The following is a 17,663-nucleotide window of genomic DNA, read 5'->3' on the forward strand; positions in this document are numbered from 1 at the left end:
GACGGGTTGGGCTGGATATATAGCATTTAGGTTGTTCTGGATAAATAGCATTTAGGTTGTTCTGGATAAATAGCATTTAGGTTGTTCTGGATAAATAGCATTTAGGTTGTGTTAGGTCTGTAGTTTACGACAGTGCCGTATTACGTTATGTGTTACACACGTTTGTTGAATAAATGGAGTACCAGCTCCGATTAGAAGCTCTGCGTTCAGGCTCCGTTATTGAACATAACAGGTTGTTCTGGATAAATAGCATTTAGGCGGTATCAAAATGTCAGGGCCTGAAAGTCACAAAATGTGTGAAGTTAAAACACACACCCTAGGTAGCTACACACAATGTGCAGGATTATTATTATTTTACAAACATCATTGGCAACAGACATACAGTTTATGGGGAGGAGATAGGCACCTGCCCAATAGTAATTAGCTGCTTTCTGACAATATAGGTTTTGGGCTGGTTTTTGGTGGATTTAGCGGTTTTTAGACTGTGGTTATGCTGGAAATAGTCAATCCCATCTGGCAACCCTGTCCAGCTCTCCTAATAACTCGCCCTGGTTTACTCTGGGGAAGTGGTGATATATGTATAATATGTATCATAAATAATACAGCGCATAATGTGTAGAATGCATCTGTGTTTGTTTTGAAGCTCCTGTGATTCTGGACCCCAACACTGCAGGCCGCTGGCTCCATCTGTCTGATGATCTGACCAGTGTGAGACAGAGAGGGTCATGGCAGCAGCTGCCTGACAACCCAGAACGGTTCATGAAGCATCCAACTGTTGTGGGCTCTAAGGGGTTCATCTCAGGAGAGCACAGCTGGGAGGTGGAGGTGGGGGACCATCCTGACTGGATCATGGGTGTGGTTAAAGAGTCCATTGACAGAAAGGGGGTGGTACTTGCATCACCAGAGTATGGATGCTGGGCTATAGATCTGACGGATGGTAAGTATACAGATGGAGTGGGTAACACCATCACTCTGAAGAGGAGACCCCAGAGGATCAGAGTACAGCTGGACTACAACAAGGGGGAGGTGTCCTTCTACGACCCTGAAGACAAGACACTCATCCTCACTTATAAAGACACCTTCACTGAGAGACTGTTCCCCTTCTTCTCTATTGGAGGAGATGGTGATGCTAAACACCCTGATCTACAGATCTGCCAATCAGAGGTGATCCTGGCCGTGATGTCATCCCAGTGAGGAGGGGGGGGTGGGGGGTGGGGTGGCCACCCGTCTTTCCCACCCGATCCAAAGTCAATAACAGGCTCGATACATAGTTAATCATTTACATAAGGCTTCATTACATTTAGATACATAGTTCATCATTTACATAAGGCTTCATTACATTTGCTGATATAAATGCTGACTCACTGGTAATTATAGAGAGTTGATGACAAGTGTGGTAATAAATCCACGACACTATCATTTTCAATAATTGAATGATTTATATTCATGATTGTATCTTAAGAATGTTGAGTTCTTAAACAAACAAAAAAAGTTGTTATTGTTTATTCTGTATTTTCTTTCTTTTTTCTTTTGTTACTAAATGTGTCTCAGGGGCATGGAAGTGAGTCTTATGGTATTAGAATCATACATATAAAATATTAAGGCTGTCAAATTATTAAGATTTGTTTTTTTATCATAAGCTGTAGTAGTTATAATTGCTGTGTTGACATTATACTTACTTGCTTACTTTGCTCAGAGTATGAATCCTAATCCAACAGGCAGAATGTGATTCCTCTATGACTAGTGCTCTGCATTGGGAAGATCTCCTCATATGTAAATTGTGGGACATTTAATAAAAGCTGTTTTGCTGATCCCAGATCTGCTGTCGGTCAGTGTTTAGTGATTACCAAACGCGATGGTAGCAAACGCGTCTGTTTAGATTCAGAACGATATTCTCTGGTATTTGGTTTGAGGGGTACCAACATTCAAATAAGCATATCTTCTTCAACTATTTAGATTTCAATGTATGACACCTCATTTGAAAGTTTACAATCTGCACTTCCATAATCTGTCAAAAAGAAAGAAGCCCTTGCCTTACGTGGGGACCTTTTCACCAGACCCTGTCACATTGAGCTCAGGTTGGCTGTGATTATCTCTTGTTAACTGGTTGAGGTTATGTAAGCAGTGAAATCAGAGTGATCAAGTAGAAACACCACTTATCAGGACATTATGATTCACACCTCACAATCAAGGTCAGTGTAAAATGCTTTAATGATGATATGAAACAAACTTGAATCAGAGAGACCTCTCCCCTCACTAAAAACATTCCCCTGACATGTTCAACTGAACATTCAAAGTGCACTCAGCATTACATCCTGGTGGATGAATACTGTCATGCTTTTCAAAACACCGTATGCACTGTAATACCTCGTCAGATGGGACATTTGTCAGTAAAGTATTTTAGGAGAAGTGTCAGAGTTGCAATATTATTATTTATTTCTTTTTCATCACAAGTGTGTTTAATGTAGAGTAGACGATGTATGGCAGTGCTGAAGGTTGTATAGACCTGTGGGGAGCGTGCAGAGTCTGGCCTGTAGGGGGAGCTACAGGACTGTGGTGGAGTGTGGCTGATGTGGGTTAGCACCAGCCGGTGTCCAATCATCACACCACAGTCCTTTAGCTCCCTCTACAGGCCAGACGCTGCATGCTCCCCACAAGAACATCCCTTGTGTTACACTCCACAGTTAAATGCTGAAGAAAAGTCTGACATGATGGACATTTCAACAGTCATTCAACAGAGAGTCTTTACAGTTTGACATCAATGGCTTCTCCCGTGAGAAAACACATCTCAGAATGTCACCAATGTGTTGGGAGTCATTTCCACTGAGCACTTGATGCCTTTGGAGTGGGAAGAAGCTTTTTGTGGAGGAAGCAAAAGACAAGTCAGCTCTGTTTCACTGCATGTGTTCCCTTTGAACAGGCCACTTTGACCTGTGCATGTTTTGAAGTGTACATGTTTAAGTGTGCATGTTTTGATGTGTGCGTGTTTTAAAATGTGCATGTTTTAAAGTGTGCATGTTTTGAAGTGTGCATGTTTTAAGTGTACATGTTTTAAAGTGTGCATGTTTTGGAGGGTGCATGTTTAAGTGTACATGTTTTAAAGTGTGCATGTTTTAAAGTGTGCATGTTTTAAGTGTACATGTTTTAAAGTGTGCATGTTTTGAAGTGTGCATGTTTAAGTGTACATGTGTTAAAGTGTGCATGTTTTTAAGTGTGCATGTTTTAAAGTGTGCATGTTTTGGAGGGTGCATGTTTAAGTGTACATGTTTTAAAGTGTGCATGTTTTAAAGTGTGCATGTTTTAAAGTGTGCATGTTTTAAGTGTACATGTTTTAAAGTGTGCATGTTTTGGAGGGTGCATGTTTAAGTGTGCATGTTTTAAAGTGTGCATGTTTTGAAGTGTGCATGTTTTAAGTGTACATGTTTTAAAGTGTGCATGTTTTGAAGTGTGCATGTTTAAGTGTACATGTTTTAAAGTGTGCATGTTTTGGAGGGTGCATGTTTAAGTGTGCATGTTTTAAAGTGTGCATGTTTTGAAGTGTGCTAAACTAAACATCATCCTCACCATTCATCTCCCATCATGCATTGCGTAGTTGCTTCCAGTCATGGTCACGTTCGTAAATTCGCTCTGAGAGCGGCGGAGCGTCCACGTGACTGCCTCTTGTCCAATCAGATGACTCGGTTCCTTTATGACGTTGAACCCAGTGTGCGCTCCGGCGAATTTACGAACACGGCCAGAGAGAGAGAAAGAGAGACCAGTGTATTGTGGGTTAGTAGTCGACTTGAGCTCCAACAGATTTCCACATGCCTCCCTTATTAGTGAAGGAAACGCTGACCCCACGTAGGGGTCAGCGTCATGGTAAACCATAGGAAGTCTTCACGTAGGGGTCAGCGTCATGGTAAACCATAGGAAGTCTTCACGTAGGGGTCATTGTCATGGTAAACCATAGGAAGTCTTCACGTAGGGGTCAGCGTCATGGTAAACCATAGGAAGTCTTCACGTAGGGGTCAGCGTCATGGTAAACCATAGGAAGTCTTCACGAAGGGGTCAGCGTCATGGTAAACCATAGGAAGTCTTCACGTAGGGGTCAGCGTCATGGTAAACCATAGGAAGTCTTCACGTAGGGGTCAGCGTCATGGTAAACCATAGGAAGTCTTCACGTAGGGGTCAGCGTCATGGTAAACCATAGGAAGTCTTCATGGGGAGGGTCAGCGTCATGGTAAACCATAGGAAGTCTTCATGGGGAGGGTCAGCGTCATGGTAAACCATAGGAAGTCTTCACGTAGGGGTCAGCGTCATGGTAAACCATAGGAAGTCTTCATGGGGAGGGTACTGTTCCTTTAACAAGGTCCTCTTCCTCCTCCTTGGTCACTGGAGCTGGCATCTCTTGCAGTCGTTGTCAGGGCTGGTGGTGTTAGATGAGTTAGGACTGTCCTCCGTCACTGGGAGGCAGAGAAGACAGAGGGGGGGGGGGGGGGGCAGAGCGAGAGAGAGAGGGGGGGGCAGAGAGAGAGTTGTAACATCCTATCATATTCCTTGTTGTATCATCCTATCATATTCCTTGTTGTAACATCCTATCATATTCCTTGTTGTATCATCCTATCATATTCCTTGTTGTAACATCCTATCATATTCCTTGTTGTATCATCCTATCATATTCCTTGTTGTAACATCCTATCATATTCCTTGTTGTAACATCCTATCATATTCCTTGTTGTATCATCCTATCATATTCCTTGTTGTAACATCCTATCATATTCCTTGTTGTAACATCCTATCATATTCCTTGTTGTAACATCCTATCATATTCCTTGTTGTAACATCCTATCATATTCCTTGTTGTAACATCCTATCATATTCCTTGTTGTAACATCCTATCATATTCCTTGTTGTAACATCCTATCATATTCCTTGTTGTATCATCCTATCATATTCCTTGTTGTAACATCCTATCATATTCCTTGTTGTAACATAGGGGAAGATAATAATTGGGATCCTTAGAGTCTGCAGGTTGTGTTCTTGTTCTGCTCAGTATTGGATGCTGTGCACATCAGAATGGTGACTCATGTATCTGTAACTCAAGATTCTATGTGTAGAGCATACATTTCCTCTACAGATTCAACTGTGGTAATGGGTAAAATCACAGAGGGTAATGTAGGATGTTAGTGCACAAACAATAACAAACAATGGAGATATCATCATGCCCTTGCTGTCTCCAGAGCCAGGCCCACAGAGAGACAGATTAAGGAGGGGTTTGAGGAACTTCACCAGTTTCTACGAGAGGAAGAGGAGGCCAGGATAGCTGCACTGAGGGAGGAAGAGGAGCAGAAGAGTCAGATGATGAAGGAGAAGACTGAGGCACTGAGCAGACAGATATCATCACTTTCAGACACAACCACAGCCTTAGAGAAGGAGCTGAAAGCTGAAGACATCTCCTTCCTGCAGGTAAGGATGCCTTCTCTCAGACAGTAATTGTAAATGTTTTCAAAGACTGATTGATGACATCATGAGCGTTGATGACAATTCTCCTCTGTTCCTCTCCAGAACTTCAAGGCCAGTAAGGAAAGGTAAGTGATCTGTCTCTGGTCTCTCTTCTCTGGGGTTCTGAACCCAAGCCCACAGCAGCACTGACTCCTGAATGTTCTTCCAGAGCCCAGTTCACACTGCCAGACCCAGAGAAGGTTTCAGGAGCGCTGATAGACGTGGCCAAACACCTGGGCAACCTGCAGTTCAGAGTCTGGGAGAAGATGCAGGGGATTGTCAAGCATGGTTAGTGTAGTGTAGTGTAGTACTGACGAGAATTGGATTAAGAATATCTAATAGATTATATGAATATGTTCATAGACAGTGTTTTGACCAACCAGGTGCCAAAGTAATTGTTCTGTTTTTACATAGTCTGAAACTACAGATTGTAAGCTTTCAAATGATGTGTCATACATTGAAATTGGAAGAAAACAGAAGACGACATGCGTATTTGAATGTACCCCTGAAATCACATTCCTGAGAAAAAGCCTTTTAAAGATCTGAGTTTTTCACACGTCTGCACAGCCAGGTAATGGGCGGTAACCAGTGGCGGCTGGTGCTAAAAATGTTGGGTGGGGCACAGGTTATGGGGGCATGCTCCACGGGGAAGAATATCAACTTTAAAATCTGGATTTACAGTCGATTTTAGCATGAGAATAGCTCTACCCCCCTGTACAGACCTCGCCATCCCCTCTACCCACCTCTACAGACCTCTTCATCCCCTCTACCCCCCTGTACAGACCTCTCCATCCCCTCTACCCTCCTCTACAGACCTCTTCATCCCCTCTACCCACCTCTACAGACCTCTCCATCCCCTCTACCCCCTGTACAGACCTCTTCATCCCCTCTACCCTCCTCTACAGACCTCTTCATCCCCTCTACCCCCCTGTACAGACCTCTTCATCCCCTCTACCCACCTCTACAGACCTCTTCATCCCCTCTACCCACCTCTACAGACCTCTCCATCCCCTCTACCCCCTGTACAGACCTCTTCATCCCCTCTACCCCCCTGTACAGACCTCTTCATCCCCTCTACCCCCCTGTACAGACCCCGTCATCCCCTCTACCCACCTCTACAGACCCCGTCATCCCCTCTACCCCCTGTACAGACCTCTTCATCCCCACTACCCACCTCTACAGACCTCTTCATCCCCTCTACCCCCTGTACAGACCTCTTCATCCCCTGTACGGACCTCTTCATCCCCTCTACCCCCTGTACAGACCTCTTCATCCCCTCTACCCCCTGTACAGACCTCTTCATCCCCTGTACAGACCTCTTCATCCCCTCTACCCCCTGTACAGACCTCTTCATCCCCTCTACCCCCCTGTACAGACCTCTTCATCCCCTCTACCCCCCCTGTACAGACCTCTTCATCACCTCTACCCCCCCAGTTTTCTCTACAATTTCTACAATTTTCTCTCTACAGTTTCTACACGTCAACGTGTACCGAAACACTTGTTTCCAACGTGGTCCTACGTTTCTCCTACACCAAGACACATACAAAGAGCATAGAAACATACAAAGAGCATAGAAACATACAAAGAGCATAGAAGATACAATCAGAATACAATCTGCCATTCATTCTCCCAGCATCGATTTGGTTTTCCTATCATGACTGAAGGACAGACGATTCACTTACTTACACTACTGTAAGTCGCTTTGGATAAAGGCGTCTGCTAAAATGCCAAACATGTAAACAAATAAATCATGTAAATGTCGGCTAAGGTGATCAGCTGAGCTTGACTTGGGACTTGACTAACAACAAGTGACACATTTCCCATCTCACACGCTGTTGTTGCACAATGTTATTGTGTGTGTGTGTGTGTGTGTGTGAGTGAGTGAGTGAGTGTGTGTGTGTGTGTGTGTGTTTTTTTTTTTTTTTTTAGTAGAAGGCGATAATAGGGAGAAGGTTTTTCCTTCTATCAGTGGCCCCGGGCCCGAGCTAGAGTACTCTTCCTGCAACGAATAGTGGACTGCTGATTCGCATGCTTAGTATTCAAATGTATTGATTGTAAGTCGCTTTGGAATAAGGCGTCTGCTAAATGCCAAAAATGTAAAATGTAAATGTGTGTGTGTGCGTGCGTGTGTGTGTGTGTGTGTGTGTGTGTGCGTGTGCTGGGTGAATACATAAACAAACAAGCGAAAAGACGACATTAGAAAACGTACCATGCTGACGATATTACTAAATGTTTGAAGTAGCTTTTATCTTAGCTGACTCTCTTACCTTCAGGTCGAGTTTGTGTATTCTGGCTTCGCAAAAGACCAACAGTAGCAGCCTAACAGCCGGTGCGGAGATTGCGACCACAAACGAGATAAGTTTGACTTCGGTAATAGGTCCAGTTGCAAAATCCTCAAGTTGGGAACAAAAGATGCCTCCTTCTAATCCATTTGTTCAATTTGTTTACAGAAATAAATCCTCCTTACATTGTAAAAAACTTAATTTGTTAGGAGAGCAGTCCCGGAAGCCCGGAAGTCGGAAGTCCTCAGCTTATGCATTTTCATGCTATACAACCGGATATTCAAGGCGCAATTTTTGCGCCCCGGCCGAGAAATAGGAGACAGCCAATTGGAGCGCTGCTACAGCTCACGTGTAAGCGAAAAGTATTTGGCCTGCAATAGACTTGCATTCGACCGGCGCCCTGACACCTCCCCCTGTGTATTTTAACAGTGAATTTTACACACACACAGATAAAATGTTTATTATATTGGAGGATTTTTAATGAATGCTGATAGGCGCCGACAGAATATCAGCCGCATTTTGTGAATAAACAATGTTTATTTTTAAAAAAAACGTTTACAAATCGCAACTAGGAAGTGAAGGTGGGGGCGGCGCCCCAGCGCCCTCTATCGGCCAGCCGCCACTGGCGGTAACAATAGCTGGTTAACCCCGCCCCCAACCACTTCCCCTCTAGATTGACAGCTGCCAGCTGTTAATATCTGTCAGTGTTACTGGGTCAGATAGGCTTTTCAAAGGGAAGTTTACAGTACATAGCTAGCTATAGCTAACATTCTCACCTAGGCATTATGATGCTCACGTTCCATTTGACCAGCTGCCATCACAAATGTATAATATATCATATTATGTATAATATGTATAATAAATAGTACAGCGCATAATGTGTAGAATGCATCTGTGTTTGTTTTAAAGCTCCTGTGATTCTGGACCCCAACACTGCACATCCCTGTCTCTCTCTGTCTGATGATCTGACCAGTGTGAGACAGAGAGGGTCAAGGCAGCAGCTCCCTGACAACCCAGAACGGTTCATGAAGTATGCAAATATTCTGGGCTCTGAGGGGTTCATCTCAGGAGAGCACAGCTGGGAGGTGGAGGTAAGGGACCATCCTGTCTGGAACATGGGTGTGGTTAAAGAGTCCAGTGACAGAAAGGGGGAGGTAACTGCATCACCACAGTATGGATACTGGGCTATAGGACAGACGGATGGTAAGTATACAGATGTAGTGGGTAAGACCAACACTCTGAAGAGGAGACCCCAGAGGATCAGAGTACAGCTGGACTACAACAAGGGGGAGGTGTCCTTCTACGACCCTGAAGACATGACACTCATCCTCACTCATCATAAACACACCTTCACTGAGAGACTGTTCCCATACTTCTGTATTGGAGGAGCTGGTGATGCTAAACACCCTGATGTACAGATCTGCCAATCAGAGGTGTCTCTGACCGTGATGTCATCCCAGTGAGGAGTGTATGAGTCTTGTTTGTGAAACATGAGCCACATGTATGCTCTCTCCTATAATTATGAAATACTGAGATTGATGAGATGAGATTCATTTTTTATGACAATGTTTATTGTTTATTCTGTTTAATGTAAATGAACAGATCATTTTTCTTGTATTACTGTCTATCAACAAAACTTTGCTTTGGAGTGTGAGCATTATGGTATAAGAATTGTATGTATATGAAAACATGTACCGGTAGCTTGTGTGTAGAGAATCACATACGTGTAAATATTGTTTGGAGAACTGCTATGGGACAGACACAGCCCTTTAACAAGGTCAAATATTTTGCTTACTTTGTCCAGTTAGTTACTTGTAAGAATCCAAATCTAACGGGCAGAACGTGATTCTTCAAAAGCTTGGTACAGGTACCACAGCTGAGACCTGACTGTGTAATTAGGGTACTGTGTCATCATATAGTGTTGTGGTCAATGATTTGGTGTTTTCTTATGTAAAGCTCATCTGTATTTGATGTTCGTGCTTGAACCAAATGACTTCACTAAGCATGTTAAGAGCTAGCGTGTTCACTTAGCATGTTAAGAGCTAGCGTGTTCACTTAGCATGTTAAGAGCTAGAGTGTTCACTTAGCATGTTAAGAGCTAGCGTGCAGCCACAGGGGAGCGTGTCTATGTTCCCACAGCCCGATGTTCCCACATTTCTAAGTAATCTAACTAGCCCTAACCCTAACCCTAACTCTGACCCTAACCCTAAACCTAACCCTAGCCCTAACTCTAACCATAACCCTAATCCTAGCCCTAACCCTAACACTGACCCTAACCCTAACCCTAGCCCTAACACTGACCCTAGCCCTAACACTGACCCTAACCCTAACCATAACCCTAACCCTAACCCTAGCCCTAACCCTAACTCTAACCATAACCCTAACCCTAGCCCTAATCCTAACACTGACCCTAACCCTAACCCTAAACCTAACACTGGCCCTAACCCTAACCCTAACCCTATCCTTAGCCCACCTATGAAATATTAGAAATGTGGGACCATTGGGCTGTGGGAACATAGGGGTGACCCCAGCCACAGCCAACATGTTGAATCGCTGCTCCGTGTCAATATGACATAGTCACTTCTCTTTTTGTTTTTGCTTGCTACAGTTCTTGTAGATCCTTGTAATGAGACAATGGCACATATGTATTATAATCACTCCCGGCTCCAATTTGCATGCAAAAAAGAAAGTGCCGGAAATTTAGCAAAGATGCTATATCTGAATATTTCTGAGAGACGCAATGAGATAATCCAATGGAATTTGAGTTCCATGATATGGAATGCATTTTCAGACTTCTTGATTCAAAGTCTGGATGGAATATTCTCTGTTTTCTCACAATTCTCTGTTTTCTAACAATAACAATCACGCTGTAGATTAAAACAATGTGATGTGATATGACATTATTGCTTGATTGTTGATGCTTCATTACATACTTCCAGCTAACTTACATCTTGTATAGGTTTTACACAAGGGCCTGTAGATGAGAAATGCTGATATAAATGTCATTTTTTGTGTGTGTATTAGCTACAGAAGCAATTTACCATGAGAGGAAGGGGGTTGTGGACTCATTTACCACTAGTACAGGTTGTGTTACAGTGGTAAATGAGTCCACAACCACCGCCCTCGAATGGTAAATTGCTTTTCTACAACAGCCACCACAATTCATGTATTTACAATCATTAATCGTTTCAGAATACATATATCCTTCCGCCACAGAATATAGTCCCATAAACAAGATCAACCATTGCATTGTAGGCAGACCCGTCACCAGGGCCCAGTCTTAGGGTGGGCCAATGAACTGCATGGGGGGGCACAATTAGTATTAACTATTTTATATAATCCGATATGCTATGGTATTCGTCATGCAACACTGACATGCATAGTAGGTTGCAGAGGCTAAATTGGACACGTAGCCTACCGATGAAGACTAGACCTAAAATTATCAGAATGCAGCAAATAACATAACAATAAACACAGGCGAAGCTGGTTTATTACAAGGCCTTGTCGACCCGAGTAGGCCTAAGCTAAAATTATTTGAATGCAAGTTACTTTATAGCGTGGAGAGGCCAAGTTGTGCATTACAATGCGCACAGGTCAACAATTGGCACCAACCCGGCACACTTACAAGAACAAGAATTAAATAAATGCCAGGGATAGCCTACGTAACTAAAATTAGGAGACTGGCACGCAATCAGTGCACTTCCAAAAGGGATACAGTATGACCGACCGATCGTGTGATCATCACATTAAAACCACCCATCTACAGCAAATAGGATCAGCCAGATCCTCATCATTGAACACGTTATACACAAAGCACATTAAATATAGCATAACCGTGCAAACAGCTCATCTCTCCAGTTGAAAAAGCTGTCGAGAATACAACTAGCAAAACATCACCACGGCGTGTGCTCACACGGACACACACACACACACACACACCCGGCTCAGAAAAGAAGGAGGCGGCGTTTTTCAGTGCTGAATCTCCTCATCAGTAAGTCCTTCCACTCATCCTTGAACTTGTGGGTGAGGTCCTTTTCGAAGGCAAGCTGAATCAGTTGAGCCTTGCGCTTGTGCAACATGCTGCGCCGATGCTCAGAGAAAACATTTTTAAGTGTTGAAAAATAGTTTTCACAAGTCGCGGTAGACGCTCCCAAAGTTAGGGCGAGTGTATAAGCTTGGATGACAGTTGGCATGGCCTGGAGTGCTGAGTGGAATGTATACTGAGAATATTGGCTATTGTCCATTGTCCATCTTTGGGGGGAAACGAGGTGTCCTCCATCTTCTTTACCAGGAACCCACCACGAGCCACAGCATATTCAGATTCAACCACTTCAGTTCGAGCTAATCTTAGGAGAGGAGTGACCTTCGATGGATCCATGAAATCCTCGGCCTCTGGGTTTAAAGCAGCCAGCGCACCAATGAGCTTGCAGCTGCGCTCTCCAAAACGCGCATCCATCTCTCCTTGCACAGCATCAATAACACTGTAAAACACTCTCAGGAACTCTGTCTTTTCGCCAGTGTCCCTCTGTGACTGTCCAACCGTTCCTTCAACTACAAATGCACCAAAGCTCTTGTTAATTGTGCGTCTTCTCTTAGTTGGACAGCTGGGACCAGCCTCGTCAGTGGCTGAGGCTGGAGGAGAGCAGAGGTCCCAGAGCACAGTAAACTCATCCTCTGTGCGCAGTGATTTTATGCATTCAGATGCACTGTTCACAAGAGTAACCGCAGTGAACAGGTCCATGTTCTCGCTTTGTAGCAGTCTGTTTGGTGGCTCGAAAAGTAACAAAACTTTCATCGGGGGGCTAGCAAGGCTAGTAGTAGCCCTAGCCCTAACAGTTGGGCTAGTAGGACTTACCTCACTAGTGGTAGCCGTCGGGGTGCTAGTGTCAGGCTGCCCACAGTTGCTAATGCTGGTGCTACGTATGTCCATCGGGGTTGGGTGCAGCTGCACCTTTCGAGGATTTACCGGTAATCCACTTTCTTATATCCATCTTTATTCAAAAAGCTTTATCCATCAAAAAGCGCAGATTTCACTCAACTGCTCAGTGCTCGCCTGCCTCACACAACTGAAATGGCGGGAGCAGCAGCGTGCGTAACGTGCAACTTTCAACTTTCAACTTTCAAATGATTGGTTGTCACTAGAATCCCGTCCAACAAAATGGAAAACACACTATTGTTTCTCAATTTTAATGTCTTCATTTAACATAATTATTATTATTATTATTTTTTATTTTTTTAAATATCTGGCTGCCAGTTGGGGGGGCACCAGCACGTCTGTGGGGGGGCCTGGCCCCCTGAGGCCCGCCCATAGTGACGGGCCTGATTGTAGGTCAGCACAGGTGTTCTTAATCAGATTGATTGGGAGGCACATTGATACTGGAAATGCGGTCTGAACAGTGGGTTGTTGAGATATTTACCACTGTTCCTAGCCAATCAGAATCCAGTATCCATACATGCTGTTGTAGAAAGTGCAATTTTAACCCCTCAACCTCTCCGCTCCCACCCACCCACACACACACCCACCCAACGGTTGCTTGCCACAGCTCACACAGTAAGGAGGCCTATAATGATGCTATAGCTAACAAGTAGTTAGGTCTTAACACTAGGAAAGCCGTGAGGTGTCATCGGGCACCAGTGAGTACAAAAAAAAGTCTACCGTTGCACTTGATCAAATGTCAGGATCCTCCTTTCATGACTTTTCCTAGATATGTGCGTTCTACCACCCAGAATCTTTACATTTTCAAAATCGAGTTAGTATAAAGCGATTTTGCTGTATTTCTGTGTGTGCCTGTGTATTTGCCTTGGGATTCGGCTGCCATCTTTTTCTCCAAGGCTGCAATTCTCTTTTATATCAGCAGAGGTAGCAAGGGGGCACACACTGTGCTCAACCTTCAGGCTTCAGTGCTGAATTAGATACAGTGGATAAGACTGATATTTGTAACATAATGTGTTTATATATAGGCTATATATAGCAATAGTGATACATAAGATATGTATATGTACAGACAGTTATGAAAATGATAAACTGTACAGTATGTCTCCCAATCCCTTCAGATTTGTTGGAGCTGAGTTTTTTTTTTTCACAGCGGTTTACCCAAGTTCCATGCCATAGTGATAAGATATTATGATATGTGTAGCCTATGTACAGTTATGAATGATACACAGTGGTGTAGTCTAGTTTTTTCTAGTGGGTATACTGTGATTTTGCCCTCCCAGTCAGAGCGACACCTGTCCCGTAGCGACACCCCATAAGCACCACCACACTCACTTATGCATCTACACCGGTGTTTGCTGCCTTGGGGGGGGGTGGCATGGACTGCACTTGTACATCAAGCTGCCTCACGCTACAGAAACAGGAGATAGGCTCCTGCCCCTTAAGGGCCGTTAGGCTCGAGAACCATCGGTTCTCAAGGCTACTTATGTGGTCTTGACTACATGTCCACTTTCTCACCTGGTTCTTGCTGTCTCTCTGGTGTGCCGACACCATCCTGCTCTCTCTCATTCTCTCCCTCTCTATCCTCCTCTCTACCTCTTTTGCTGTCAACCAAAAGGCAAATATAACAACCAGAGTATTTATCATTTAATAAGAGGTATACATTGAATTCATATCAAATCATAACATCATTCTAATTGAATATTGGGTTGCTGTGGGCAATGCAGTCAGATACTGTCTTTACTTACTCTCTCACCTGTAAGAAAATCGTATGTCCAACTACAAAAAACAGACATTTCCAATGAGTGAGGGTTTGTTCCAATGCTTCAATCCACTGTCCATGTACTGTAAATATACCATTATGGTATTACCATAAAGCCCAATTCTAGCAGAATAAGAAAGATTGTATATCTACTTTAAGTAAAATAATAAAGTTCATCCAGTTAGCTCTTTAGCTGGCATGTGTGCAGCAGACTAGCTCATCTAATCACCTCTGAGCACGCTAGCTAGCTTGCTAGTTCTTTGACACTATTATTCACATCATGAAACTATAATCAGACACTTTCTAGTCACAATAATAACGACTAATTTGAACCAACTTTCTCTGTCAGAACACAGTAATTATATTTGCTAACGTTTCAACTAGCTTACTTTCTTCTGCAGAGCTTTCACCCTGCAAAAACTCTCTCGGTCAAAACAAAACAAAACAAAACCAAAACCATTCTCCAGCGCGGCACGAAGCTGTGTGTGGGGGTCTGGCCCGCCCACCCCAAGGCAACTGTAGGGGAAATACTGAGAGCATTCTGAACGACTGGTTATGCGATAACAAACACAGAGCTGCCAAGTCTCACGCAATCGCCGTGAGACTCACGCATTTCAACCAGTTCTCACACTCTCACGCCACATCTCTATTTCTCACGGCGAGAAATAACAATTGTTTTATGGGACTTTTATTTTTGAAATTCCTTGAAAGAAAGCTACCGGAGTTTCGTGGCATCTTTCTGCACGCGCGTTAACTTGAGTCTGCAATCGAAGCGGCAGGCGAGCGCTGATGGAAGAACCTGTGTTCACGCGAGCTGCAAGAACGTAGCAAGCAGTGTTGCCAGTGTTACACCCACCATATAGGTCCCTAGCATAAGAATGACAGTTGAGAATGTACTTTAAATAGAAAATAGTTTTATTACATTAGTTCACAATCCAGGCCCACATTAACCTCTCTCCAAAGAACCTCAGTTATTGTTACCAGGGCAGGTGTTATATTCACTGCACACCATAGGCTACACACTGTAGAAAAGGGTTGTTCACTGCACACCATAGGCTACACACTGTAGAAAAGGGTTGTTCACTGCAATCATCTATAAATATAGCACACTCAAACCTGCCCTGATGGTCGAACTGGGATTAACCCGGTGAAGTGGCAATGGTGGGGGAAAAGCGGATTTAAATAACAAATAAACAAACAAACAAACAAACAAACAAAAAGAAAAACTAGTCCGCCCCGCTACCGGCACACTTGCCCAGGCGGACTAGATAAGAACATAAACTTTAACCAAACAAAACGTCTCACGGCAAGAGCAGCTGGCCGCACTGATGCTCTGGAGGAAACACAAATGAACAATCTTAAAACACTATTACCGACATATTAAAATACATAATGATTCAATTTACATGACGAATACATTAAAAGACCTGGTACGTCGATGGCAGCGTCCTACCAGCGACTACCAGCCGCCTTCAACCCAGCAGGGAAGTAGGTGACCTGTAATACATCACACCATCAATATTACATACAATCAAGGAAATAATATAAAACGCTACGCACAGAAAATAGCCATAGGCTGCGGCCTACCTCTTGATCTCTGCCTGTCAGCATGGAGTAAGGTGTGCAACTACCTTACCTCCGACCTGATCACACGGCTGCGCTCTGGCGTTCCCCCTAACGTGAGCCCTAAGTGCTTTCCTTTGGGCACCTCCCCTTTTCCTATTGGCGCCACCCGCCACACCTGATTGGGCTACTTTTGGTCACACTGGACGGGTGGATTCGGCAGCTTTTAGACCGGTTGGGCTGGACATTGTCAATTCCGTCTGGCAATCGTGGTAGCAAAATATGTGCATACATTACAACATCGTATCTGGTAGCCTACTGGACTGGGTTGCACCAATATGGCCTAATTAAGTCATTACTAAATGCAGGCATTTAGTAGTTACTAAACCCCTAATTGTTACTAGTTAGTTTCAAACTAGTTGTTTACTAATTTCGGTTGCACCACGCCAATCTTTTGCCAATCTTAGCTACTCAGTTTTGGTAACTGTTTTTTGTTTCTCTACTGTAACATAACCAGGTACATTAATAACAATAATAATAATTACTAATTAAAATTTACAATACAAATACAACAATTGGGGGTCCCTCAAAAAAAATATGGGCGCGCTGTGCGCGCACAAAATCACCCACCAAGCCCTCATTCGGACCCAGGAAAAACCCTGGTATGTACTGTATAACATGATAGCCATCTATGAGCAATGCACTGTATATAAGATGATGACCACGGGTCTTCCTGCTGCTGACCAAGGGGCTGAGTCCTGTTGATGGGGCCCATTTTTCTTTTAGAGTCTGTAGGCTACTCTATTTGTTTATTAAGATTTCATAAATATGATATATTGTCTGAATTTTTTTCTTGTTTTATAAAATGTTATTATTTATTATTTATTATTTTCATTTCTTGTGCTGGTTTATTATGAACAACATGTAAAATTGCAGGAAACTAGCACAAATAATTGGGTGGGAGAGAGGGGCCGCCGCTGCCAAAACGTGCACAGTTTTTGTTACATATAGGCATATGTTAGTAGCCTGTGTTACAGGGACACCTAGGGGTGACCTGATAATGTTGCATGTAAGACCCGGATGTTGTATGTGGGCGTGCGCGGGAGGAACCACAGTTTAATAAAAGTCATACTGAAACATGGAGTCAGAAGCGGGATCTAAGTAAAAATAAAAATAAAATAAAGACGCTTAACACTAGAACAGCGACGTTTTTTTACCTACTTTTAGCGCAAAGAGGTGTCGAATCACACAACCACTCTTCACAATGGGGGAGTGTGTACTGACGCACAAAAATCGCTGGATGGCGATGTCACACAAGAAGAGAAAATGACAAGACACTACCTCTAAAAATGCATAAAGTTCCAGAGAAGTGGGGACAGAGCAGAGAGTCAGCTGAAAAGGAACATATATATATATATATATATATATATATATAATAACGTATGCATGCCATTGTAGATGTAACGTAAGTGGAGAGGAGATTGATCTAGGAGATTGATCAAGACTGCGGGAGTTTTCATTACTAACGAATGAAAGTTGAAAAAAAATTATAACTGTAATATATAATAACTGTTGTCCCTTTCACACATAGTTCCATGTAATTTCCTTGGAATCCCAAGCTGTGTTGACCAGGTATCTGTAA

The 17,663-nt window shown here is 43.4% G+C and overlaps 1 protein-coding gene across 1 annotated transcript; it reads left to right on the plus strand.

Annotated features, from left to right (window-relative positions):
- Positions 1 to 5,065: 5,065 nt before the first annotated feature.
- LOC308150828 (E3 ubiquitin-protein ligase TRIM35-like) lies at positions 5,066 to 9,226 on the plus strand (the record flags this gene model as incomplete). The annotated part of the gene is made up of 5 exons (XM_080523619.1): positions 5,066 to 5,073; positions 5,220 to 5,445; positions 5,545 to 5,567; positions 5,651 to 5,769; positions 8,673 to 9,226. The coding sequence occupies 5 exons, from the start codon at positions 5,066 to 5,068 to the stop codon at positions 9,224 to 9,226; spliced, it is 930 nt and encodes a 309-aa protein (XP_080379745.1).
- Between the last annotated feature and the right edge of the window lie 8,437 nt (positions 9,227 to 17,663).

The sequence above is a fragment of the Nansenia antarctica genome (genome assembly GCF_963989245.1).
Source record: "Nansenia antarctica genome assembly, chromosome: 2".
NCBI classification, from domain to species: Eukaryota; Metazoa; Chordata; class Actinopteri; order Argentiniformes; family Microstomatidae; genus Nansenia; species Nansenia antarctica.